The 25,077-nt window shown below is 47.7% G+C and overlaps 1 protein-coding gene across 2 annotated transcripts in view; it reads left to right on the top strand.

Annotated features, from left to right (window-relative positions):
• The window catches only part of SH2D3C (SH2 domain containing 3C), a 78,163-nt gene that overhangs the window by 17,392 nt on the left and 35,694 nt on the right, over positions 1–25,077 (top strand). For both annotated transcript variants that reach the window (XM_081179668.1, XM_081179670.1), the window contains one exon: positions 12,080–12,119. In XM_081179668.1, the coding sequence (XP_081035794.1) occupies positions 12,080–12,119 (40 nt within the window). The remainder of the gene's footprint in view (positions 1–12,079; positions 12,120–25,077) is intronic.

Below are 25,077 nucleotides of genomic sequence, written 5' to 3'. Positions count from 1 at the left end.
TCTGTAAGATTCATTAAGCATTAGTTGTGCAGTGCTTTGTAAAAGCGGGAGTGCTTGAATATGGATCTGCCACCAGGGTTTAAAGGTGGAGTCTTTCCTCAGCTGGGACCTCGATCACACTCCTGCCTGATGGAGAGGTCTCAATTCCAAGGGAGGGACAGAGGCCCCTGACAAGTTATTAGGTACGAGAAGAAAGAGGTCTAAGCTTCAAACAGTATCCTGGGGCAAGTGGTCTATTCCACTTGCAGTTGTAATCTACACCTCCAACCAGAAAATGGCTTTCAGAGATGGATCATGCACAACTTCTTAAAATGCAGGTTTATTTTTATTTATTTACTTTTAATTTATATACACAATAATAGGCTGCTTTTTGTGGCATAGTCAACCCAAGGCAGCTTAGAGCAGTACAGAAAAAATATGCACCCATCTCCCTGATTTTTCCAATGAAACAGCTTCATTTAGGCTGTCTCATTGCAGCTGAAAAATGCCTTCCACGTTTCGCTGTCATGCATCACACATCCAAATTTACCTTTGCTCTGTGCTTTCTAGGCACAGGTCTGGGCTTTCCATGTCTGAGCTGCTGCTTTTTTTTTTTACCACTGAATCGTAGCAAATGGCAGTCTGCGGGAAACCCAATTGCTATTTGCTCCGAATTAGCAGTAAAACAATTTTTTCCCTATTCTGGAGCAAAACCCCCCTGCTTGGATGCAGACCTGGAAGGCTCAGACCTGTGCTTAGAAACATGGCACAAAAAGAAGCATGGACGAGCCTTTATTCATGCCCATTCATTTCAGTGGGACTACTTTGAGCAAGCTTAACATTAGGTTCACACACCCCCACCCCCCAGCTTTCACTTGTTGCATTCGTTTTGGAAGGAAAGGAAACAAAGGAGTCCCAGTCAGCCTCTCTTTTCACTCCCCCCCCCAACCAACACACTCCCTCCTAACCAGGTGTTCTCACACTTAAAACCCGATGGCTCTCCCCCAATCCCTGCCACTTCAGTTCAAATATGGAAGAGCTCTCAGAAAACTGCACAGGCTTTCACATCCTTGCCCAGCTCCACACCTGAGCTTCTAAAAGGGCCCAGGCAGGGCCATAACAACTTGGCCAAGTGGTGCTCCCAGGCTGCAGAGCCTCCTTCCAAACAGAGTACTGGAATTTATCCCAGGCACTTTGACCGGCTGGGGGGAAAAAAGAGAGAGAAAGTTTAGTTTCATTCAAGAATCCCACGGGCCATTCATTCGCATGACTCCCTGAACATTGCCACAAGCCGGCCTCATCTCAGGATGAAGTCACAGCCAAAGACATCTGCTTACAGTTAGGAGACGGAAAGGGTTATTTATAGTATTTTCATTCTTCCCTTGTGGCAACTGAGTGGAAGTCCAAGTTGGCGGGGGGGGGGGGGCTCACTGGTACTTAAGATGTAACTGTTGCATTTCACAAGCTGAGGGGCCTTGTGCCTTTACAGGGAGTTCCTTAAGACCGTCTTAAATTCTGTTCCCCAGTTGCTCTCATGCTCCCAATTTCCTGCCTGGAGCCCTCACTCCCTCCTGCCCTGGAATTTTTCTCATGGTTCTCCCCAGTTGCTGTCCTTGCAGCGTGTGAAACAAATTCCCCCCACCAGACAGCTGGCAGGCTCTGAAAGAGGAGGCTCCAAATTAAATGGTGCTTCAGAAAGCCCATATCTGAGAGTCAATCCTGTGAAAATCACCCTGTTTGAAGCTGGCAATCACAGCCACCTCCAGTATGTTTTTCCCAGCCCCGTCATGAGCTTGTGTTGTGCATTCAACGCTCCGAAACTACAGTGTACTGGGCAGCCCACCAAGCCATTCTCACATTAATTCTGTGTGAGAAGTTTGCAAATAGGTGCACTGTCAAGAGTTCACAGGAAGGATCTTGCCCGGAAGCAGTGACTTGGCAAGGTGGCAATCTGCCCTCGGTATCTGCTCACAGAGGAGGTAGCTAGATTAGAAGCTATAATGTGCATATGGTAATGTATAGGAAGTTTAAATAGGAATACAACACATCTCACCCTAGTGGGGAAGAGTACCTGCTGAATGTGCTGTCCCTCAGATGCCAATGGTTGATGGGCAAATCTCCTCCTGCTGTCGGTTCTTTAGCCTTAAAATTGATTTTGATTCAACAGCCTTTCCTAGGACTGTCCTTTGCAAAATAGGACACATGGCTACCCTAGACTAAAGTAAAAGGTAAAGGACCCCTGGACAGTTAGGTCCAGTCAAAGGTGACTGGGTGGAGCGCTCATCTTGCTTTCAGGCCAAGGAAGCCAGTGTTTGTGCTTTCCGGGTCATATGGTCAGCATGACTAAACTGCTTCTGGCGCAACAGGACACCATGATGGAAACCAGAGCACACGGAAACGCCTTCCTGCCGCAGCGGTACCTATTTATCTACTTGCACTGGTATGCTTTTGAACTGCTAGGTTGGCAGGAGCTGGGACAGAGCAACGGGAGCTCACCCCATCGCGGGGATTCAAACCGTCGACCCTCTGAGGCTCAGACCACAGCGCCACCTGCATCCTAAACTATAACCCTGTGCTCAAATATTTGATTTGAATTTGTTTGTTTTTTAGACATGGGCATGTATATTTTAAGAATCCCAAAGTCAAAAGATATGATCTGGGTGTTATTGCTGTAGTATAATGGTACCTCAGGTTAAGTACTTAATTCGTTCCGGAGGTCCGTACTTAACCTGAAACTGTTCTTAACCTGAAGCATCACTTTAGCTAATGGGGCCTCCCGCTGCTGCCGCGTCGCTGGAGCACGATTTCTGTTTTCATCCTGAAGCAAAGTTCTTAACCTGAAGCACTATTTCTGGGTTAGCGGAGTCTGTAACCTGAAGTGTATGTAACCCGAGGTACCACTGTAATCATAAAAACTGACCGGTATATTTATCTTCTAAGAAAGATAAGATGGTGCAATCTTTAATATTTAAACATCAGGTGCATTTGTGCCTGACAAACTGTCCGTGTCCACTTGGCTTTCTGATGGGCAGGGATCTCTCCAATTTCAACCGCATTTCAAAAGTTGCTTTTGCAGCTTTAGTGCCTAGTGTTTCCCTGTTCCCTGGAAGCAGACATCCCTTGCTTCCATCTGAGTGTTCAGCTCCATTCAAAGCAAAAAGTGGTATTGGGCGTGAAGATTAATGCTCATCCACACTTGTGCTTGTCCCATGCCTGTGAAGCATGTGGTCAAGAGGCTCTGGATCAAGGATGCAATGGTTGCTGTTTTTAAAAGGCACAACTGTGCCAACCTTTGTTGCCGGACGTAAACAAATCACCTCTTGTTCTCATAGTATAGTCTTTATATATAATCATAGGATGGGGAGGGGCCTTGGAAGTACTGCAGTCTAATCCACCCCCTGATGAAAACCAGGGATCTTGCAACCACAGTGCCCCAGTAAAAGAAACCTCTCAACCACCCATGTTCCCCAGCTGAGCAGCTTTTACTGTGAAGGAAGCTCTTCCTGATGTTTAGCCATAACCTACTTCCCTGCGAAGAAATTAGTCCGTGATGAGGTGTAGTGGGGCTGAGAGCAGCCACCATTTGGCCCCAGCAAGCGTGAATGGAGGGCTTGTCTGGCTCCTGACCCCAGGATCCGGTGAGTTATTTTCAGTCATCTTCACCAACCACCCTTTTCCGCACTGCAAGGTGTTCCTTCATGTTCCCGCCATTCGGGAACATTTCAGGGAAACAGATGGGAGGAGGGCCGAGCAGGACAGGAAGGGCCAGCGGAAACATGTGCATCTAGATCCGTGTGCTCCAAGCTTCCTCCCCATTCCCAAGGGAAGCTGGGAACAACAAAAAAACACCCAATGCTGAGTCAAAATATGCGTCACCCGGGGACCAGTAACGCTAAACGTTGCTTCAGTGCAACTGTTTATGAGCAGTTTAGGCCAACGGGATGGAAGAACCTGTCACTTTCAGTTGCTCACTATCTCGAAGTGCCCAAGTCTTAAACTGAGACCATCATATTTCTGCATCAGTTTGTGATTTGTTTGTTTTTAAGCTCTCGTAGAAACTCAGCAGCGTCTTAGTGCACGTTTCTTGTAGTATGCACTATGTTGTTGTTGTTGGAGGAGTTCTTCACAAAATTTGGAAATGTGTAGATTTAAAGGACAGATTGTTTTGGGTAAATTATAGTCATAACTTGGGATAAATATGCTTCAGGATAAGTATTTTCGGGTTGCGCTCTGCGACAACCCAGAATTAACAGAGCGTGTTACTTCCGGGTTTTGCTGCTCGTGCATGCGCAGATGCTCAAAATGACATCACGCGCATGCGCAGAAGCAGTGAAACGCGACCTTACATTCTATTCAGGATGTGAACAGGGCTCCGGAACGAATCCCGTTCTCATCCCGAGGTACCACTGTAAAAGTAAAATGTGAAAGGAACAGGATTTGTCCTCTGTTCATGGAGAAGGAGCAGGCTTTAGGGGAAGAGCTGTAGCTCAGTGACAAAACATCTGCTGTGCACACAGACGGTCACAGCTTCAGTCCCCAGCAGCACCTCCAGGGAGGGCTGGGAAAGATTCCCTGTCTGGAACCCCAGGGAGCTGCTGCCAGTCAGTGCAGACAGTACTGAGCATGGTGTCTGACTGAGTGTAAGGCAATTTCCTATATCACATGCTTCCTGTGATTTGAACCCTGGAGTCCCCTCAAAGTATCTGCTTTATATACATTATTTACACAATGGGCTGCACGTGATTGGCTAATTCCAGAATTCTCCTGTAGGCCAATCAGGTTGCGGATTCACTTCCATCTGGAGCTGGATTGGGTGGCTCCTGCAGACCAATCATACTGCTGCATTGTTCTAGGACCAATCAGACTGCTGCATTCTGGTTCCTATTCAACTCAATACATAACACCCATGTTCTAGTCTTGTTACTCTAGCCTTATAAACAAGTCAGACAATTGTGCCATCTAGCTCAATATTGTCTGCACTGACTGCTAGTAGCTAGACCCGGGTGATACATCACTCAGGTCAGGACTGTTATGATGGCTGTTTCACCTGGCACTATATTGCGAGTGAAACTGCCATTGCTCCTGAGTCCCCTCTGCCACCAGAGCCCAGTGCGCTGAGGGAAAAACAAGCTGCAACTGGGTGCTGGAGGCAGAGGGACTCAGGAGCAATATAGTGCTGTGTGAAACCACCATCACGCCCTGGTCATCATACAACTGAGGGAGGAACAAGGTATATTGGGGCCAGGGCCTGTGTAGCTTGTTCCCAGGAGGAAGAGGCAGCCTGTCTGCCCATGCCAAGGCGGCAGTGGCCCAAGGCCACTGAAATATACTCGGAGTCGAGAGTGGATTTCATGCTCTTTATTCAGCTCATAGTAGTGAGGAGGAATGGAAGTTTCCCCAAAATATCTGCTTTATATACATTATTTACACAATGGGCTGCACATGATTGGCTAATTTCGGGATTCTCCTGTAGGCCAATCAGGTTGTGGATTCACTTCCACCTGGAGCTGGATTGGGTGGCTCCTGTGGACCAATCAGACTGCTGCATTGTTCTAGGACCAGTCAGACTGCTGCATTTTGGATCCTATTCAACTCAGTACATAACAGCCACTGTGCGAACAGCTGCCTCAGCTGCCGTCATATCACAGGTGGGGCACCTCTTCCTCTGCCCTTGGGAAGGCAGAGGCAGCCTTGTGAACGGAGCTCTTGGCTACTGCTGTGTGGCTGCCTTCACCTGGGAGGGTGAAGCTCCCAGTGGGAGGATCAAGCTGCATCGGTCCCGGCCTTGCGAGGCGCCAGGATGAAGCCACCTTAGTTTGCTCAGCGGGAACAGTGGTGATTTCAACCCAGCGCCTTGTAGGGCTGGGACCAATGTAGCTTGTTTCTTCCTCCCTTTCAACATCACAGTGTATCACCAGATTGCCAGATTGTGATGTTTGGCTGGTGATACGCTGTTGGCTGTTGGAAAGCTGACATCGCCCAGGCCTAGTAGTAGCTCTCCAGGATTTCAGAGAAACCCTCTCTCCCACCCTATCTTGAGATGCGTATCTTCTTTCCACCTGTTCCTAGTCTGCTAACATTCAGCCGTCTTTTGAGGTCCCCATGTGCTTCTAGCGTTATCAGGATGGAAAACCTTTCTCTATCCACTTATTTCAAACCTATGCATAATCTTAGAAACCTCTACCATACCCACATTTTCTTCCAAACAAACTCTGAACATCATAAGCGTTCCTCATAGGGAAGTTGCTCCCTTTTTGCTCTGCCCTTTTCCATGCCTTTCTCAGCTCTACAATATCGTTTTGGAGCTGAGCTGAGGATGGGCTTCTCATTTGTCACCGCACAAGAGCAGCAACTGGTCCCATTAAATCCCTGAAGTTTTCTCCTTGGGGTATTTCATGCAAGAGAGGGAACCGTTTGACTGCCCATTTCCCCTGCTGGAGGGAGGGCTCACAAGCAGCTGTTGTGGCCTCAGCTGAACTCACCAAGGCCAGGATGCGTAGGCATTCATCCCGCTCCCTTTTGATTCCAAGTTGCATTTGACGCAAGTTCTTGCAAGAAACAGCCTTAAATTCCAGGGAGCTGAGGCTGGGTGGTGGCCGTTCTTGCTCCACTAAGCCAAGTGACCTCTGTGGGTCTGTGGATTCTGGAGTACTGGGTTCAAGTGCTAAGCAAAGAACACAAGAAGAACCTGCTGGATCAGGCCAATGGGTCATCTGGTCCAGCATCCTGTTCTCAGGACCTGAGCACAAATGCCTTCAGTTTTGATCTTGGCTTGGTTCCAGAGGAAAACACAGACACAACAACAACAACAACAACAACAACAACAACAACAACAACAACAACAACAACAATTTATTATTTATACCTCGCCCATCTGGCTGGGCTTCCCCAGCCACTCTGGGCGGCTTCCAACAAAAATATTAAAATACCGTAATACATCAAACATTAAAAGCTTCCCGAAACAGGGCTGCCTTCAGATGTCTTCTAAAAGTCTGGTAGTTGTTCTTCTCTTTGACATCTGGTGGGAGGGCGTTCCACAGGGAGGGCGCCACTACCGAGAAGGCCCTCTGCCTGGTTCCCTGTAACCTTACTTCTCGCAATGAGGGAACCGCCAGAAGGCCCTCGGAGCTGGACCTCAGTGTCTGGGCAGAATGATGGGGGTGGAGACGCTCTTTCAGGTATACTGGACCGAGGCCGTTTAGGGCTTTAAAGGTCAGCACCAAGACTTTGAATTGTGCTCAGAAACGTACTGGGAGCCAATGCAGGTCTTTCAAGACCAGTGTTATGTGGTCTCGGCGGCCGCTCCCAGTCACCGGTCATGCTGTCACCAAAGAGCTCCAGAAATGGCAGGGGGCAGCTATTTAGTGAAAAGGCAAGCAAATAGATCCTGTCCTTGCTGTGCCTGACATGAATGGTCCTTGCAGGGCTGGATCAATACATTTTGCTGCCTGAAGCAAAGTATGAAATGGCACCCTCCCATTCCACATATAGAAGTAGTGCAGACTGGCAGTTGCATCAACACTGTGGTGGGATAGCCTTCTTTACCAGACCCAAGGGCAGCAGCCTGTCTTCGTGAGTTCAGGGCAGGTCACATAGCACTTTCAGCTTTGTCCTACAAAATCTTGTTGCTGTTCCTTGTCCTCCCAGCATCCGCCACTTGAGGTGGCTGCCACACTGCCTGGTTCCTGGAACAAGGATGACCAGGTCCAGCTCTAGTTTTCAGAGGGCCCTTGCGCTAGGCACCCCTCATGGGCCACCTCCCCTCAGAGAGCTCGTCTCTTCCCCAGCGGTTGCTTTTCCTGCTCACTGCCAGTCAGAGAGCCAGTGAAGCAAGCAGGCCATGTCTTCCGTTTATTCTTTCAGTGTATTTATGTCCTGCTTTTCTCCCAAGCTGGGATTCAAGACGGCTCCCAACATTTTGAAATGTAATTATAAAATACAATGTAATGACAACAAGCTAGTTGAAAAGAATATATCAAACACATTTAGAACCATGTGGTTAATGTATGGTTTGTCCTAACAGCTGCCCAGTGGCCATCATCACCTGCACCTTCATCTCCAAAGGCCTGTCTGAAAAGGAAGCTCTTAGCCTGCCAGCAGAAGGATAACAAGGAGGGAGCCAGCCTAACCTCTGATGGGAGGGAATTCCTCTATCTGGGAGCAGCTACAGAAAAGCCCCTCTCTCATGTCACCACCACAACATGGCTCTGATGCTGATGGCACCAAGGAAAGGTGTTCACCCAAGGATCTTAGCATCTGGGCAGATTTGGGCAGGGAGAGATGATTGTTCAAGTGGCCTGGTCCCAAGCCTCATAGGGCTTTAAAGGTCATAACCAGCACTTTGAATGGCGCCCAGAAATGGACAGTAGCCAGTGAAGTTGTTTTAACAGAGGAGTAACATCTTCCCTGTAACTGGCCCCAGTCAGCAGTATGGCTGCAGCATACTTGACTAGCAGAACCTGCCAAACCCTTTGCAAAGGTGACCCCACATAGCTCATGTCACAGTACTCCTACAAGGGCATGTAACGAAGGCATGCATCACCATGGCCAGATCAGGCATTCTGCTGGTCCCACCACATGGAAAAGGGGGATAGATGCAGTGGGGCCTGGTGGGCTATGGGCCCTCATCAGATGCCTGCCATGGTGTCTCTTGGCACCAGCCATCAGGGAAACAGCAGTCCACAGGGCACAGCTGCCGGGGGTAGAATTTACTACAGCCAATCCTGCTCTGGGACCTTTCAGCTTTGGTGTTCTGTCCTTTCAGCCTTAATTCCTCTCCAATCCTCTTAGTGATGTTAAGACCAGTTTCTGGAAAGATCGGGCACTTGGATAGAGTCAGGTAGCTCTGGGAGGTTCACACAACTATGTTGTCGTTCTAGCTGTATTTAAGAAGCGGCTTAACTGAGCTTTGCCCTGCATTGAGACAATCCTCTAACAAAGCCAGTCCCTTCATCCGCCTGCTTCCCTCTCCAAAACTTGAAAAGTGCAGAGGTAATTAAAGGCAACTAAACACAGGACTTTTAAGTGGAATTGGCCAGGATATGGACTCCTGATCCAAACCTAATTTGCAAATGAAGTTTGGTGATCCAGACCACTTCCACTCCCACCTTCTCTCGGTTTTCCTTCTCAGAGCTCCCAACAGCTCCCAACTTGCCAATGCCATCATCATGGTTTTAAACACAGGGTGATAGAAGTTTAACAAGCATGCACAAAATTTTAAGGTGTGGTATTGCTAGGGGATAGCCAAGGATACCTAAGACCAGATCTTTTGCACAAGTAGCAAGATCTATTGATCTTTCCCTGCTTTCTTTAATCTTAAATTTAAAAAAGAAGCTTTGCTTAAAAGTCAGCTTTCCCTCTGAAAGTCAGCCTAAGTTTGCATCATGCATAGGAATTAACATCTGCAAATATAGGGTTGCCATACATCTGGAATATGGCAGTCAAAAGCAGTGTCTGGGCAGAAATCGCTAAAAATGTCTGGGAAAATGTGGATTATGACAACTCATGTTGGAAGTCTTGATTTTGCTCAAAAAATAGCTAAATAACTTCATTTTTCTTTTTTGCTCAACAACCTTGGGCAAAATTAAGAAAAGCTCAACAACTTTTGTGTCCTGACTTTCATTTTTTGAAATATGGCAACACTAGCAAAATGTGTCATGGACTTCTTTGAAGCACCTGGCCCTGGTGTTTAGCCAAAAAGGCCCCTTAAGTGGCTTACAAAAACAGTATTAAGACAGCCCATGAAATCAGGCTCACAATTTTAAAAGATATAACACATGAAGAAGAAGGAAATAGGAGGGAGGAGGGGAAAGCAAGTTCAAGCAGAAGTTCTTCAAGTTACAGTTGATTCATTTGTGAAATGTTGAAGGGCATGCTACCTTGATAAGAAGCCATTATTATTATTATTATTATTATTATTATTATTATTATTATTATTATTACATTTATATAATGGTTTTTGGCCAACCAGAGGCCCTTCACTGTGACACAATCCCACTCCAATGAGACTCACCCACTTCAAAATGTACCACCCACAGTGCACTTGATATGGTAGCGCTAAGAAAATGGTAGAAGGAGGAAAGGTGCAATGGTAGGATCTGGGAACACCAGGATCAGCAGATTTGATGCTGAGGGCAGCCAGTCACACCCGCCCATAGCTGTCAACTTACAGATTTGAAAATAAGGGACCAGCAGCCTCGAAAATAAGGCATCAGCAGCCAAAATAAGGGATTTTAGTCAACCACCTGAAATACGAAGTTAAAAGGGACCAGATAATTTGGGAGAGCAGTGCTGGTTTTTAGCCCTTCGTTTCCAGAGGTTGCTGCTCAAGACACCAGCTGATGAAACACTGCAATTAAATAACTACAAGCAGCAACCACTTTTCGCGCAAAACGAAGTCCAAGCTACGAAGATGCTGCTGCAGTTCTGTATCTTTTCTCTCGTGCTCCATCTGCAGCTCTCAGTTCCATCAGGCGGGGCAGGAGGAAGAAAGGGGGGAGGAAATAGCGCCTGAAGTAAACCCACAGATCTGACCACCTATGCTAGTCTACCACTACAATCTATGGGAGAAGCACTTGTGGTCCTTCCTCCGCTTTCCCCCTCTATGGTTAGCCCTTGGAACACCTGTCCGCACCTCCGCCTCCACCGCCTCCTTCTCCTCCTCCTCTCTCTGAACCTCTTTCTCTATGGTTGCCCTTGCTCTCCTCTCAAGGCTTCTCAGCAATTCATAGCCATGCCAGGCTGCCCATCTCACCCGAGTCCTTTGGCGGCGCAGCCGCAGTACGGCCTAGCGGGAGTGGCGGTGGGCATAGGGGAGGCCCCAGGCAGAGACGCTCAGTTTGGCGGCCACGAGGAGGATGGCGGCAGAAGGGCCCGAGGCTCCCGCCAGTCCCGGCGGGGAGGGGGGCCTGGGGACCGAGGCTGGTGAGAGGAGGCCGGAAGGGGGCAGGCCGTGCAGCCAAGCAACACAGTTGGAGCCTCCCTCCTCCCTGGCCGGCAGGGAGGGAAGGAGGGAGGGAGAGGAGCTGCTTCCTTTGAAACCCGGGAAATTTAAGGGACATCATCAATAAGGGACAGCAGCAGGACACGGCGCTGGGATAAGGGAGTTTCCCGCCAAATAAGGGACGGTTGACAGCTATGCTTCCTTCATCCAGTTTGCCTCTCTGGCAGTGTAATGAGCATCAAAAATGGCAAATGCCTACAAACCACAATTTGAGCACAGAGTTTTTAAATTCCTTTTCTAGCTAACTGACAAAAAGCGAGGCCTCAGCAGCACCAAAGAGCAGTAGCGTGGAAGCAAGGGTCTGCTTCAAGACTGGCAATGCACAGCCTCCAGAGAAAGAAAAATATGACCTAGTGTTCAAAATGGTCCCCGAAGCAGCCAGTTAAATCTTCATGCAATAACCACATTTCCTTCAGCAGGAATCCTAGCTGCTTCAAAACTGGAAACTGTAAGACAACCAAGATCAATGTAACAGCCTGATAAAAGTTGGGATGTGGCAAAGTAGTTATACATGACCATGCAAAACTATTAAGGGGTGATTTTTATTTTTATTTTAATACGTAAAGCTTGTTCTTTTGTTAGATTTGGGATGGCTCGATATAGCTTATAGTTTTTAATGGTTTATATTTATTTTCATTATTTCTATACAGTTCTTTATCACACTAAACCCAAAGCATCTCTTGGCATGGAAACAGTAAATTGCAACCAATAAATACGGAAAATCTCTCTCTTTCTCTCTCTCTCTCTCTCTCTCTCTCTCTCTCTCTCTCTCTGTGTGTGTGTGTGTTTAGATAACAATAAGATAAAAATATAGTCTCACGTCATATAGCAATAATCACAGTCATAGTGAGTTTACTATTAGACATCCATTAAGTCTAAAAAGGAGTTCTTATAAGCCCAACACATCCTGAAGGAGTCAGGCTTCAACCCTAACAGTATGGTGTCCATGGTATAGTGTGAATGCACTTCCCGGCCTGCAATCTCTTTGCTGCTCCCCTGCCCTGGAATAGCCATCAGTGATGTTACCTCTGTTTTGGCATTTTCTTTCACCCACTTTTTAATGAGGCTCACTTTTGATTTCTCTCTCTCCTTTTCTAGGCACCAGGATGGACTGGGGTCCGGCAGTGAATACGTTAAGGTAGGAAACCAATTGCCACCTCCCTCCATTTCTTGCATTCCTAAATTAGGGCCATCTCTAAACCAAATAGCACTCCAGGTGAGAAGCATCTTTGACTACCATCTCCATCTGCACCAACACTTAAACAACCTTTTTAAAAAATAATAATCAAAAGTTTGTTGAACAATGTGCATGCATGATTATTGGCATTTATATCATTTGCATATGTGGGTCTGATCATAATCACTCCTGCACATAGGGAGTAAACCCATCAAAATGAAGCACCTCAGTTAGTCATGCCCATCAACTTCTTTGGGCCTCTATTAAATATAACATGGTTGGGAAAGACCATTACTGCTTGTGTGAGCACAGATGTAAATGTCATCATCCTGATCTTTACAGTTGCATAGTATGAGGCCTGAGTTATTGGCTTTTCATGTTTATTTGATTGTGTCCCATAATTTTTCTAGCTGTTGCTTTATTTGTTAATTGCTCAGAAAATTATTACCCAGAAGGTGGTGCCGGGGGACCCCTATTTGATGCCGTGGCTAAATCGCGCTTCGCACATGAGCGCAAACGCCAAATCGCGCGCACCTGCGCTGATATGGCGCTTCAGGTTGCACTCTTTTCATGTTGCAAATGGGCCTCTGGAACGGATCCCGTTCACAACCAGAGGTACCACTGTACAAGGGCCATCTAGCCCACCTCCTGCAATGTGCGGCTTGAACCCATGATCCTGAAGTTAAGAGTCTCATGCTCTACTGACTGAGCTACATGAAGCTGCTGAGACTGGTTGTCCAGAGTTTTGGAGTTCAGTGTCAACAGTATGCTGATGACACCCAGCACGCTATTTGTCTGTTCCACCTAAATCCAGGGAAGCTGTCTCAGTTTTAAATCAATGTCTGTCACCTGTAATGGACTGGATGAGGGTGAACAAATTGAAACTTAATCCAGACAAGACAGGTGATTTTGGTCAGTTGGAAAGCAGATCAGGGAATAAGAATTCAGTCTGTGCTGGATGGGCTCAGGTCTGCAGTTTGGACATGCTCCTGGACTAATAATAATGCTAACTATTATTAATACTAATAGCAAATTAAGTTCTCTCATTCCTAATCCATAAATAACTGAAACAACACCACCCACAAAAAGGGGGGATGTATCATCAGACTTGGGACCAGAAGGTTTGCGGGGGGAATTAACAGTGGGAACCCTTAAGGAGGGAGAACCCCTGAACAGCTTGATGAGGACTGAGCATTTCCAGTAGCAACAAAATATGTCAGTGCCGGATTTCGGGCTCTCAAATGTCAATGGTGCCCTGTGTGATGCTAAAATTTGTTGCTCCCCAATGCCTCTTGTGCTCCATTCTACAGCACTGTTGTGGTTGCACCAGTCGTGCTACCCTAAAACTGTCTCTGAATAGGCTGACTGTGACTGACTGTTGGGTAGGGTAGCAAGAGCAGAAAACAGGGGAGGGAAGGGAAGGGAGAAAGTGGAAGAGGGCTGGAGTAAAACAACTGAGGCAGGGGGCTCTAGTCCTTGGGCGGGGATGTCCAGACCACTGGGAGAGTGGAGATCCAGAGGGCTCTGCCTTCCTGTGCTGCTCGTCCAAGGCAGCATCAGCTTCCAGGCTTGGCAGGGCTGGGCCCAGAAAGTAGCCGCACCAAGCTGTTGCTGGACTCCCACCTGTAAAGCACAGTTGGCATGACTAGTGGTCAGGGGTGATGGGAACCAAAGCCAAACAACAGAGGTAAAGGTAAAAGTAAAGGACCCCTGGACTGTTAAGTCCAGCCAAAGGCGACGATGTGGTGTGGCGCTCATCTCGCTTTCAGGCTGAGGGAGCCGGCGTTTGTCCACAGACAGATTTCCAGGTCATGTGGCCAGCATGACAAAATCGCTTCCGGTGCATGGAGGACCATGACGGAAGCCAGAGAGCACGGAAACGCCATTTACCTTCCCAACGCAGTGGTACCAATTTTTCTGCTCGCGCTGGTGTGCTTTTGAATTGCTAGGATTGGCAGAAGCTGGGACAGGGCAACAGGGATTCGAACCTCTGGCCTTCCAATCAGCAAGCCCAAGAGGCTTAGACCCAAGAGGTTTAGACCACAGTGCCACCCGCTCTCTTCATAAGCAACAGAATGGGGCACAGGCTACCCATTCCTGTCTAGAGGGATGAGAAACCCTGCAAGCTGTTTCATACAGGGGAAATCATTGATCCGCCAGGCCCTGGTCCCTCTGCTCCAGCCTCCGCTTCTGCCTCCAATTCCGGACTGCCCTCTGCCGCAGCCTCTTCCTGCTCACTAAAACGTGTTACCTCTTCAGCTTCTGACAGCTCCTCCTCCCAGTCTGCTCCCTCTTGTCCCTCCAACCACTCATCACCATCGCACTCTTGGGCTCTGAGCCTTCATCCTCTTGGGGGTTCCCCAGCTAATGCCTCCCACCACTCCCCATCATCCAGCCAGTCCATGACATTTTCATTTGTTCACCTGAGGTGGCGGTGAAGGCCTAGCTGTGGTTGTGCTTACCCTTTTCTGTTGTGAATCACCCTGGGATCTTCGGATAAAGGGTAGTGCACAAATTTAATAAATAATAATAATAATTTGTTTATGGCAACTTTTCCTAAGCTAGTGGCTTCTAGATCTTTTGGACTATAACTCCTGTTGGCCTCAGCTGGCATACCTGTGTTGTGCTGGCTGGGACTGTTGGGAATTTTAGTACAAATTGTCTAGAGAGCACCAGCTTGGGAAAGGTTGGTGTACAACAGGGTGTCAATGGAGATGACCCCTGGGGATTTTGTAACTGCCCTGTTTGCTGAAGGCAAGCTTCAGCCCTTTCTCCAGCTGTCACATGGAAAGGAATGCAGATCTCCTCAAATCTATCATGAAGTTGCTGCTTATCCACCAGCAAACTATTAACATTCCTGAGGGTTGGTTAGGAGCCCACAATGGCACTGGCTAAACTTTGATCCTGCTGTTTGCCTGTGCTGCTAAGTTTATTGCAGGTCAGCGTCGCTGAGTGCTGTTTCTTGCATCCGAACTTCCAGTGTGATATCTCGGGAATTGCTTGAAAATCCATCCAGGGGCTCAAAACATGTAGTCAGCTAGAAGAATCCCTTAGAAAAGATGCCTTCCCTCTGATGTAAACACCCCCCCACACACCATTTACAGGTCTTTTTAAAACTTAAAACGTTCCAGCAAATAAATATTCAAACATCTTTTGGGTTACAGGTAGGGAGCAAGGTGACCTATTTATTGAACGTTTCTACAGGGAGCTTTGAAGATGTTGTGTCGCAAAGCAAATGTTATCACACACTTTCCGGTGCCCTTTACCATTACTTTCCTCATTGTCAAGTCCCAGACTCCAGACAGGTATTGCCTCAGAGGCAAAATATTAGCAACAGACCAGCACCGCCACCGCTCCAATAACCAGATGCCAGTCTTACAGCAATATTAACAAAGCCAGAGAACAATTTCAGCTACATTTTTTATTTGTATCTTGTATTTCTCATGTTGGGACGCGGGTGGCGCTGTGGGTAAAAGCCTCAGCGCCTAGGACTTGCCAATCGAAAGGTCAGCGGTTCGAATCCCCGCGGCGGGGTGCGCTCCCGTCGCTCGGTCCCAGCGCCTGCCAACCTAGCAGTTCGAAAGCACCCCCGGGTGCAAGTAGATAAATAGGGACCGCTTACTAGCGGGAAGGTAAACAGCGTTCCGTGTGCTGCGCTGGCTCGCCAGATGCAGCTTGTCACGCTGGCCACGTGACCCGGAAGTGTCTGTGGACAGCGCTGGCTCCCGGCCTACAGAGTGAGATGAGCGCACAACCCTAGAGTCTGTCAAGACTGGCCCTACGGGCAGGGGTACCTTTACCTTTACCTTTAACTTTATTTCTCACGTTATCATCGCAAACAACTCTCTGCAGTAGTTAGGCTAAGATGGCCCCTTTGGCACAGAACAATAATGCAAGGTTACTGGCTTATCGAGGGACGCGGGTGGCGCTGTGGGTTAAACCACAGAGCCTAGGACTTGCCGATCAGAAGGTCAGCGGTTCGAATCTCCATGACGGGGTGAGCTCCTGTTGCTCAGTCCCTGCTCCTGCCAACCTAGCAGTTCAAAAGCACTTCAAAGTGCAAGTAGATAAATAGGTACCGCTCCGGCGGGAAGGTAAATGGCGTTTCCATACGCTGCTCTGGTTCGCCAGAAGCGGCTTAGTCATGCTGGGCACATGACCTGTACGCCGGCTCCCTCGGCCAGTAAAGCGAGATGAGCGCCGCAACCCCAGAGTCGGCCACAACTGGACCTAATGGTCGGGGGTCCCTTTACCTTACTGGCTTATCATGGCTTACCACAAACCAAGCACATGCAAGCAGAGTCCTTGTCCAGTTGCTCTTCCGTGGGCTCCTGTTAAACCTGAAGCAGATTGTGGTTTGTTGCTTCCTAACAAGCCATGGCAATGACTTTACTGCACCACTGCTTAAAGTGTCAAGCAGTATATAAATTGTTGGAATAAATAACAAACAAATGAACAATTGTTTAAGGCTGGCTAGCAGTTGTGGCTTCTCGGGGAGAAACTAACCCAGGACTCCTGGTTCAGATGTAAAGGGAGCCAAAAGATCTGCTTCCTCCTAGCCCGGTTTTCTGCTGCTCCCCAAGGCCTATGTAGTTTAGCAGTGGCGATGGCAGCAGCAATGGCACCTTTAATTTAATTTAATTTTCGTCTTTACCGCTTCGATTCTTTGCTGTTTCCTCATTGTGGAGCTTTTTCTGCAGTGTTCAGTGATTGCTTCCTGGAGGGCTTGTGCAGCTTGCTCCCTCCCTCTGCTCACAAGATACAGATCTACAATATCCGTAAAATAGTTACCACACATGGGACCTGCAGCAAAATGTTCTGCTGCCAGCCAGCCAGCCATGCAATACAGTCATACCTTGGGTTACAGACTCTTCAGGTTGCGTTTTTTTCGGGTTGCAGACCGCCAAAACCCTGAAGTACTGGAACGGGTTACTTCTGGGGTTCAGCAGTCTCTGTGTTTTGAGGGAGAAGTGGAAGCCATGCCTTTTGAGGTCCCTCTAAATTATGCATGTGCTTAGGTTATGTCCATTATCTCCAGCTAGCCGATAGACCTTCCCTTTGCTCTTCCTTGTGCAGTTATACGTGATATTCACATCTCCTGACTCGTATGTTGGGGTGCTTCTTTCATTAAAGCCCAATCCATGTGGCTCAATGCTGCCTCTTCTACCTCCATCCCTCGCTCCCTCCTTCTTTCTTTGTGCTTTCTTTCCTTTTGTTCTTAAAGTCCAGATTCTCAAGCATGGCAGAGACAGCACAGGCTGCTCCTAGGTCCTGTCATGTTAAATAACAGACCGGTTGGTGGGTCCCAGAAGGGTGGGGGTACAGGGGGAGGATTAAGAAGAGAGGAAGTGAGGAAAGCTGACATTTCTGAGGGCTGTACACATGGGGAAATATTATTCTGTGCCCAGAAAAACCCGGGCACTGTTCTGTAGCCTGAGTGAAACCAGACACAGCCTTTGACGGACAGGCGGGTTAATAGGGTGGGGCATGGGTGCCCCCTTTCAGGGGTGGGCCTGTCCAACATTGGAATGTGCCTTTCCCCACAGGAACTGCCTCCACCTCTCCCCAGAAGTTCTGTATCTGTCTAGGGAAGGAGTACCCCACTCCCTACCAACCACCTACGACAAGAGAGCGGTGGAGTGCTTTTCAAACAAATAATAATAATAATAATAATAATAATAATAATAATAATAATAATAATAATAATAATAATAATAATTTATTTGTACCCCACCCATCTGGCTGGGTTGCCCCAGCCACTCTGGGCGGCTTCCAACAAAGATTAAAAATACATTAAAATGTCACACATTAAAAACTTCCCTGAACAGGGCTGCCTTCAGATGTCTTCTAAATGTCAGGTAGTTGTTTATCTCTTTGACATCTGATGGGAGGGTGTTCCACAGGGTGGGTGCCACTACCAAGAAGGCCCTTTTCCCTGGTTCCCTGTAACTTGGCTTCTCGCAGTGAGGGAACCGCCAGAAAGCCCTCAGCACTGGACCTCGGCGTCCGGGCAGAATGATGGGGGTGAAGACGCTCCTTCAGGTCTACTGGGCCGAGGCCGTTTAGGGCTTTAAAGTTCAGCACCAACACTTTGAATTGTGCTCAGAAACATACTGGGAGCCAATGTAGGCCTTTCAAAACCGGTGTTATGTGGTCTCAGCGGCCACTCCCAGTCACCAGTCTGGCTGCCGCATTCTGGATTAGTTGTAGTTTCCAGGTCACCTTCAAAGGTAGCCCCACATAGAGCGCATTGCAGTAGTCCAAGCGGGAGATAACCAGAGCGTGCACCACTCTGGCAAGACAGTCCGCGGGTAGGTAGGGTCTCAGCCTGCATACCAGGTGGAGCTGGTAGATAGCTGCCATGGATAAAGAATTGACCTGCGCCTTCATGGACAGCATCACAATCAGATTCTTCCAATCCAACATCTCTCCCCATCTTTCAACCATCATCTGTTCAGCCATCTCTCTGTCCCCATTAATAGATGGAAAGAAGAGTTTGTTTTTGGAACTCCCTAATGGAGCACACAGGCAATGAGGTTCCCCATTGTTTGTCGCAGCATCCATGTATTTACTATATTCCACCCCCCACTGCCGCCTTGCCTCCAACCAGCTCAGGTTAGTGCACCTGGTTCTTCTCCTGCCCCTCTGTCTTATTCTTACTACCCTGTGAAGTATTTTAGGCTGAAACTGAGCATGGGAGCTGCTGTTGCAGAAGGTTTAGAGGAGGGATGGGAAATTTGTGGCCTTCTGGCTGTTGCTGGACTCCAGCTCCCATCAGCCCCAACCAGAATGGCCAGTGCTTTGGGAAGATGGGAGTTATAGTCCAACAACATCTGTGGGACTTTCCCATCCCTCATTTATTTTATTTTTTTAAATAAAATTATATTGGTTTTTTTAACATATCATTTCCAACAATCATACAACATAACTTCTTATCTTATACAATGTTTTAGACTTCCATCAACACCTCTGATGATTTTTTGTTCTTTATCACTTATTCTGCATTTCTTAATTTCTCTTTTTTTTATATGATATTTATTAAGTTTTCAAAGGAAAAAAATTACATAAGTAAAAAGAATAGAAAAAAGACAAAAAGAAAAAGAAAAAAAGAAAAATACAAAATACAATACAGAAAAAGATAAAAAACATTTAAAAAGAAAACACATCAATCTTTCCATGTCATATATTCATATCCTTGCTTCCCTGACCTCCTCACACCTCCCTTTTTTGTATTCCAATTTAGTTAGTTGATTCAGCAATTTCTTTCCCTCTTTGTTTTTATCTTAATCCTTTAACTTAATATAATATAACTTTAAGTTCTCACCTGTTAGTAATCCATTTTTCATACACCTTTAAAACATTACTGCTTAAACCACTTAAATTCATTCTGACGTCATTCTAACATTCATTAATTTTACAATATTTCTGTAAATAGTCTTTAAATTTCTTCCAATCTTCTTCCACTGACTCTTCTCCCTGGTCTCGGATTCTGCCAGTCATTTCCGCCAGTTCCATGTAGTCCATCAGCTTCATCTGCCATTCTTCCAGGGTGGGTAGATCTTGCGTCTTCCTATACTTTGCAATAAGTATTCTTGCTGCTGTTGTGGCATACATAAAGAAAGTTCTGTCCTTCTTTAGCACCATTTGGCCGACCATGCGCAGGAGAAAGGCCTCTGGTTTCTTCAGAAAGGTATATTTCAGTGTTTCCCAACCGGTGTTCCGCGGCACACTAGTGTGCCGCGGAACGTTGCCTTGTGTTCCGTGGGAGGGAGGCGGGCGAGTCGGGCGGCAAGAGGCGGGGCGGCGGCGGCGAGCACACGCGGGGCGGCGAGCGAGCTCCCTCTCACATCCCATCGCCGCTCGCTTCGGCCGGCCTACTGGAGGAAGGCGCGAAAACCTCGCGCATGCGCAGGCCTTCCGCCTGTGACAGCCCAGTAGGCCGGCCGAAGCGAGCGGCGATGGGATGTGGGAGGGAGGGAGCTCGTCGCCCCGCGTGTGCTCGCCGCCCGACTCGCCCGCCTCCCTCCCACGGCACACCAGCCTACCTCCGTGGGAGGGAGGCGGGCGAGTCGGGCGGCGAGAGGCGGGGCGGCGGCGGCGAGCACACGCGGGGCGGCGAGCGAGCTCCCTCCCACATCCCATCGCCGCTCGCTTCGGCCGGCCTACTGGAGGAAGGCGCGAAAACCTCGCGCATGCGCAGGCCTTCCGCCTGCGACAGCCCAGTAGGCCGGCCGAAGCGAACGGCGATGGGATGCGGGAGGGAGCTCGCTCGCCGCCCCGCGTGTGCTCGCCGCCCGCCTCGCCCGCCTCCCTCCCATGGCACACCAGCCTACCTCCGTGGGAGGGAGGCGGGCGAGTCGGGCGGCGAGAGGCGGGGCGGCGGCGGCGAGGAGAGGCCGCCCAGCACGGGGCTCTCGCCGTCTGCCTGCCTGGCTGCCTGTGAGCTCGGCGGGCAGCGCTTCCGTCCACAGCGCCCGCCTCGCGGCTCTCATTCCCTGCCCCTGCCAAAGCTCACCCAGCCAAGCCGCGCTCTCCTTCCTGCCTCGCTTTGCTGCCTCCTCCCCCCCACCCCCAAAGCTTGGAGGTTCCCCGGCAGGAAGGAGGGAACTTAATCCTCTCCAAGGGCTGCGGAAAACAGACATGCAAATGGGGGCTTGCCAGCTCTTCAAGCGCCGCCGGCTTTCTTTGGGAATTACCGCCCGCCGAGCCCGGTAACGCTGACAGGCCGAGCCGCGGGGCTTGGCAGCGCAGCCGGCAGAGTGTGGGAAAGGGCGGCCGCCACGCGCCGGGCAAGGCGAGACTCGACGGGGAGGACACCGGCAGCAGCGCCCCCCCCCCCCAGAAACCCGCTCCGGGCAGGTAATTCACAGAGAGTGGACAGAAGGAAGCCTTAAAGGGCTTCAGCCTCCCAGAGTGGCGGGGAATAATAATAATAATAATAATAATAATAATAATAATAATAATAATAATAATATTGACAGGTGGTGTTTTTCTAGGTGAGGGGGTGGGGACTGTAATAACAAAAAAATCAGCTGTATATCAACCGCTGTTTTGCAATGAGGAATTGCAAATAAGGAAGATCAAAAGGAGAATGTTTTTTGGGGGGGGGACTCTCTTCCTCTTCCTCCTCCTCCTCTCGTTCTTGCTCCTCTTCCTGGCAAAAGGGCTGCTGAGACCCCTTCTCTCTTGGGTGCCGGTGGGTGCTGTGACGTTGACGCTGCTGTGGCAAGTGCCTTTACTTAGCAGAGTGCATTCCGCTTTACACAGGAGGGGAGGGAAAAAATTGAAACTTACACTTTCGTGCGTCCCTCCCGGCGCGACGCTGCGCGCTGACGTCACGGGGCTGTAATGGTGGTGTGCCTCGAGATTTTTTTCATCAAACAAGTGTGCCTTTGCCCAAAAAAGGTTGGGAAACACTGGTATATTTAAATACCCTTTTCAGTTCATTATAAATCATCTCCCAGAAAGCCTTAATCCTTGGGCACGTCCACCAAAGGTGAAAGAATGTACCTTCAGTTTCCTTACATTTCCAACATTTATTATCGGGCAAATGATAGATTTTTGCAAGCTTGACTGGTGTCATGTACCACCTGTATATCATTTTCATAATATTCTCTCTTAAGGCATTACATGCCGTAAACTTCATACCTGTGGTCCATAACTGTTCCCAGTCAGCCATCATTATGTTATGTCCAACATCTTGTGCCCATTTAATCATAGCAGATTTCACCGTTTCATCCTGTGTATTCCATTTCAACAGCAAGTTATACATTTTTGACAAAATCTTAGTTTTGGGTTCTAACAGTTCTGTTTCTAATTTTGATTTTTCCACCTGGAAGCCAATTTTCTTGTCCAAATTGTATGCCTCCATTATCTGATAATAATGAAGCCAGTCTCGCACTTTGTTTTTTAATTTCTCAAAACTCTGCAATTTCAGTCTATCTCCCTCTTGTTCCAGAATTTCCCAATATTTCGGCCATTTGACCTCCATATTGAGCTTTTTCTGAGCCTTCGCTTCCATCGGTGACAGCCACCTTGCGGTTTTATTTTCCAATAGGTCCTTATATCTTATCCAAACATTAAATAATGCTTTCCTGACAATATGGTTTTTAAATGCTTTATGTGCTTTGACCTTATCATACCACAAATATGCATGCCATCCAAATAATTATTAAAACCTTCTAAATCCAAAATGTCTGCGTTTTCCAGAAGTAGCCATTCTTTCAACCAGCAGAAAGCTGCTGATTCATAGTAAAGTTTAAGGTCTGGCAGGGCAAATCCACCTCTTTCCTTTGCATTTCTTAATTTCTCTGTTATTTTTAATTATCATTAACTAATAATTCTCATAATCTTTCTTGCAATATTTCAAATAGTCCTCCTTACAAAACTTCTTGCAGTCCTACTAGTGTAATCTGTTCATTACAGTTTTCAAGTAGTTCATATATTTACTCCAGTCTTCTAAGAATCTCTGGTCCCGCAGGTTTCAAATCCTTCCTGTTAATTTATATAATTCTGCATAGTCCATCAATTTCATCTGCCATTCTTTTTCGTCGGTAATTCTTCTTGCTTCCATTTTTGTGCCAATAATATTCTTTCCATCCCTCATTTAAAGGACACTCCGGTCAGGATGAAAGATGAGCAGCAAGAGGCAGTAACTCTCCAGCTTTCTGAATACCAGTTGCCAGGAAATAAGAAGTGGCGAGAGAGTTGCCATTGCACTCATGTCCTGCCAGAGGCATCTGGTTGGTCACTGTGAGAACAGGGTGCTGGACTAGATGCAAAGCCCTGTGGTGGCCAAGCTCAACCCAGTGCCACTCACCCTTCTCACACTAGGCCAGCGGCTCTCAAACTTTTTTTCTGGGTCACACTTTCAAGATAAAAATTTACTCATGCCACACCATTTTTTTTTATTGATAAGAAATACATAGGAAAACAAAAAGAAACAACTCTTAGTGCTTGATTTATAACATAGAACACCACGGGTGGCGCTGTGATCTAAACCACAGAGCCTAGGGCTTGCTGATCAGAAGGTCGGCGGTTCGAATCCCTGCGACGGGATGAGCTCCCGTTGCTCGGTCCCAGCTCCTGCAAACCTAGCAGTTCGAAAGCATGTCAAGTGCAAGTACCGCTCTGGTGGGAAAATAAACGGCGTTTCTGTGCACTGCTCTGGTTTGCCAGAAGCGGCTTAGTCATGCTGGCCACATGACCCGGAAGCTGTACGCCGGCTCCCTCGGCCAATAAAGCGAGATGAGCCAATAAAGTCATGCTGGCCACATGACCTGGAAGCTGTACGCCGGCTCCCTCGGCCAATAAAGCGAGATGAGCACCGCAAGCCCAGAGTCGGTCACGACTGGACCTAATGGTCAGGGGTCCCTTTACCTTTACTTTATAACACGATCATGGGACATCCAGAAAGTTTGAAACAATGCAGCTGAATAAGAACATGAATCCTTCCCAAAATATAGTTATAAATGAGCCTCTTACATATGTACATTAAGTATATTTACAAACTCATTAAGAGGTGTGAGCTTGCTTTTGCTGAGTAATCTCATTTATATTAGTATCACTTGATGCTCTTGCTCTCATTTTGAAAATATATTTATCCAAACTGGAAATAATTAATTTCATACTATACTATACTGAAATGTATAAATGTTTCTCCAATTGTCCTTGAATCTTCTTGCCACATTTTCCATCTTCTCCTATCACAGCAGTGTGGCACATGACACACCCTTTGAGAAGTGAGAACCACTGTGCTTGGCCGATCGGATTTATATAAAAAACCATGGATCCCAATCATGGCAAGAAGTAAAAAAGAAAATGCCCCATCCTGGCAAAAAGCAGAAGACTTTGCTCAGTCACCATCACCTGAAACACACCATACAAAAGACATGAGGTGGTGTCCATAATGGCAGCAACAGTAGTGACAATAAGCTCATTTGCATAAAATTAGTACAGACTGTGGAACTCTAGTTTCCTTAAGTTATTCACAAGAGTTGGTGGCAGCCACCAGCTTACCTAACTTTCAGAGGGAAGAGGGGAGGTCTGCCAACAGGTATTAGCTATAAAACTAAATAGAACCCCCATGTTAAAAAAAATATATATATACCTGTGAAGACTGCCCTCCCTCAGACAACAGCAAAGTTGTTTTCAGCCAAGTCCTACTCAGGGCAGACCTGCTGAAATTAATGAACCTAAGTTAGCCAAGTCCACTAAAGGTCTACTCACGAGAAGGACTAACATTGAATAACAGCCTGTCAGAGCGCTGTTGACCACCCCCTGTTTGTGGGCTTCCCAGAAGCATCTCTTTGATAATGGTGGGAAACAGGTTTCTGGACCAAGTGGGCCTTCATTCGTTCTGCAAATAATTTTTTGTTCTGCAAAGACTATCTTCTATTTTTAGCACAGACGACCCAGCACTGACTATAATAGGCTCCATTCCCTACAGCTGCCTGAATATTAATATTCCTTTCTGAACCCCTTGGGCATCTGGCTGGTCCCTTGTGAAAACCACACTGGTCTTCTGGGTGCTGAACATAAAAAAGTATACAAATCAGACATACTCTGCTTCCATCTCTCTTTCAGGTGTGTTTGCAGTGTCCTTTCCCCTGAGGAATTGCACTTGACTTGTTTGAATTAATTACATAAGGGAATGAACAGTACTATTCAAATACTAACTGTGCCGTACATGGCCCTAGCGCTGGAATTTGTGGGTGCCTGGCCCTTTCATGGGCAATTTTGTGGGTGCTCAGGGCCCCAAGGAGCTGGCATCTATGCGGGTGGGGGTGGTGAAACAGCTCCTGGAAAGGGGGAAGGCAAGACAGAGCAGCCCCATCTCCGGCAACTTAAGGTGCTTTGCCCCAAACAAATAGCATAAGGTTGTGAGGCTGATTTGGTTTCTCTCATCATCAACAACAAC

The sequence above is a fragment of the Podarcis bocagei genome (genome assembly GCF_964188305.1).
Source record: "Podarcis bocagei genome assembly, chromosome: Z".
Taxonomy (NCBI): Eukaryota; Metazoa; Chordata; class Lepidosauria; order Squamata; family Lacertidae; genus Podarcis; species Podarcis bocagei.
Note: the sequence above shows the minus strand (reverse complement) of the source record. Positions and strands in the feature narration are given on the sequence as shown.